Below are 2,450 nucleotides of genomic sequence, written 5' to 3'. Positions count from 1 at the left end.
ATTGCATGCATTGGATGAGAACATGGAATTGAGTGAGAATATATTGAAAGAAACGTAGAAGAGTGGCGAAAGTGTTGGATTTAGCATGCAATGGAAACGACCACGAGTAATGGGAGTAATCATCTAAAATAACAAGGTAATAGTCATAGCCAGAAAAGCTTGTAACAGGGGATGTCCAAAGATCACAATGGATTAATTGAAATGGGGCAGTAGCAACATTATGGGAAGAAGGAAAAGCCAAGCGAGGTTGGCGTCCAAGTTGACATGCCTCACAAAAGGAGGGTGTAACATTATTACAATCATGTAAAATAGAGCTAATGGTGCGAGCTAATGAAGATTTGCCGCGATGTCCAAGCCGACGATGCCACAAGTCACTGGTGGTGATGGAGAAGGCCCGGCCGCCGGTGGAGTTATTGCCAAAGAAGGGGTAAAGGTCGCCGGAGCTACTGGACGTCATGAGAACCTTCTAGGTGCGAAGATCCTTCACATAAAAGCCATGAGGAGTGAAAGTTATAGAGACATTGTTATCGATAGTAAATTGGCGAACAGAGATAAGATTAGGAACAATGGAAGGGGAGGCTAAAACATTGTATAGAGAGAAGGGGGTGGGGGAGAGGTTGATGGAACCTGACACCACAATAGGTAAATGCTACCCATTGCCAACAATAATGCTTGAGAAATCATGCCTCGGAAGAGAAGGAGACGAGAAGATACCTGCATTACCCGTCACGTGAGAAGAGGCACCGGAGTCGAGGAACCACTCGTTGGAGGGCAGTCCGGACTGATGGGCGGCGTGGTTGAAGAGAGCCGCATGACCCCAGGAGGGAGCCAGCTGGTAGCCGTGCTGCATGGAGTATGGCGACGGCGGCGGCCCGGAGAACTTGACGGGGTAGGCCTGCAAGTGGACGCCCGGTCGGGGGCCGAGCACACCCGCCGCGTTGGGGGCAGACCAGCCGGGGCGCGGGGACGGCAGAGCCATGTCGTACGGAGCGAAGTAGCCGGTGTAGGGGACGGGTGGTGAAGGGGGAGCGCCACGGCCGGACGAGTCGCCGCGCCCACAGCCACGGTCACCGTTGTGGCCACCACGGTAGCCACCACCACGCCCGGAGGATCCATCGGAGCCAGCGCGGTCGCTAGCAGGAGGGCGAGAACCACCGCGGTCGCCGAACCCGCCGGAGCCGCCAGAGCCGCCAGGACCGCCAGAGCCACCCGATCCGCCGGAACCGCCAGGGCCGCCGTGGGTGATGGAGAGGGCGGTGGCACCATCGGTAGTCGAGCGAAGGTTGAGGTTGTACTCGGCCAGCTCGAGCCGAGAACGGACGACGCCGAAGGGTGGGAGCGGGTGCGTGTCGCCCAGCACGATACAGATCGTCTTGAACCAGAGAGAGAGCCCGTGGAGGAGCTGCATGGTGAGGTCGTTGTCGGAGACGGCGGCACCCACGTCGGCGAGGCCGTCCGCAAGAGCCTTGAGGCGTCGAGCATATTCAACGACGGGAAGGTCGCCCTGCTGCAGGTTGCGGTACCGGCGAGTGAGGTGAAAGATCTAAGTGCCCTGGATGGCGAGGTAGTAGTCGGCGATGCGGTGCCAGGCCGTGTAGGCATCGAGAACACCGCCGGAGATGAGCTCGAGGAGAGGATCAGCCAGGGCGAAAAGCATCCAGAGAACTAGACGTTGGTCGACGGCGAGCCAATCGGCATCGGCACCGCGAGGGGGCGGGCTCTTGACATGATCCTGCACGCGATACTGGAGGAGGACGATGCGTAAGAAGGGGCGCCACTTGGAGAAATTGTTCTCAGCAGGATCCAGTTTGAATTTGACATAGTTGGAGATGTGATCGTTGTGGATGTTGAGAGGGGAGTGGCTGGAGGAGGGAGCAGTGGAGGAGGAGAGGGCAGAGGTGGTGGTGGAGGATGCAGCCGGAGTAGAGGGACAGGTCCTAGAGGAGAGGGCGCCGGAGGAAGGGGAGAGCGCCGCCGGAGAGGGAGGTGGGCTGAAGAGGTCCTCGAAGGCCATAGCAACTGATACGAAGTTATGGGATGAATTCTGTCTATATTTCCATTAGCTCATGGAGAGATTACATATAGGGGAGAGCTCAATGGCTCCAAGAAGTTAGGCACGTCCTAGGCGTGCGAGAGTCTATCCAGATCCTATAGACTGGGGGAGAGTTACATCATGAACAAGTCATACAACAGAATTACAATACACAGTATGTGTACAACATATACAACACACTAACCCCCCCCCCCCCCCCCCGCGCGCAGCCGGAACTCCTTCTGGAAGGATGTTGAGGCTGAACTGGAAATCTTGAAATACCGCCGTGGGGAGTCCTTTGGTGAAGACGTCCGCAAATTGGGAGCTGGATGGGACGTGAAGAACTCGTGCTTCGCCAAGGGCCACGTGATCGCGAACAAAGTGCAAATCAATTTCCACATGCTTGGTCCGTTGGTGC

At 56.6% G+C, this 2,450-nt stretch overlaps 1 protein-coding gene across 1 annotated transcript; it reads right to left on the bottom strand.

Annotated features, from left to right (window-relative positions):
* Positions 1-443: 443 nt before the first annotated feature.
* Positions 444-2,014, bottom strand: LOC147988597 (uncharacterized). Its single transcript, XM_087543714.1, has 2 exons — positions 715-2,014; positions 444-481 (listed from the first exon to the last, which is right to left on the bottom strand). The coding sequence occupies exons 1-2, from the start codon at positions 1,406-1,408 to the stop codon at positions 444-446; spliced, it is 732 nt and encodes a 243-aa protein (XP_087399840.1). The 5' UTR covers positions 1,409-2,014.
* Positions 2,015-2,450: the final 436 nt, after the last annotated feature.

Source organism: Triticum urartu, chromosome 1A (assembly GCF_056163025.1).
Source record: "Triticum urartu cultivar PI428250 chromosome 1A, HENAU_Tu73, whole genome shotgun sequence".
Classification (NCBI taxonomy): Eukaryota; Viridiplantae; Streptophyta; class Magnoliopsida; order Poales; family Poaceae; genus Triticum; species Triticum urartu.
This window is presented reverse-complemented; position numbering and strand designations above follow the sequence as displayed.

Bases quoted from the DNA above. Each gene is read 5' to 3' on its own strand.
- LOC147988597 (XM_087543714.1), bottom strand. From the start codon at position 1,408: ATGCAGCTCCTCCACGGGCTCTCTCTCTGGTTCAAGACGATCTGTATC. The intron at 482-714 runs GTATCTTCTCGT...TTTTATGTGAAG, and splicing joins TCACGTGACGGGTAATGCAG to GATCTTCGCACCTAGAAGGT.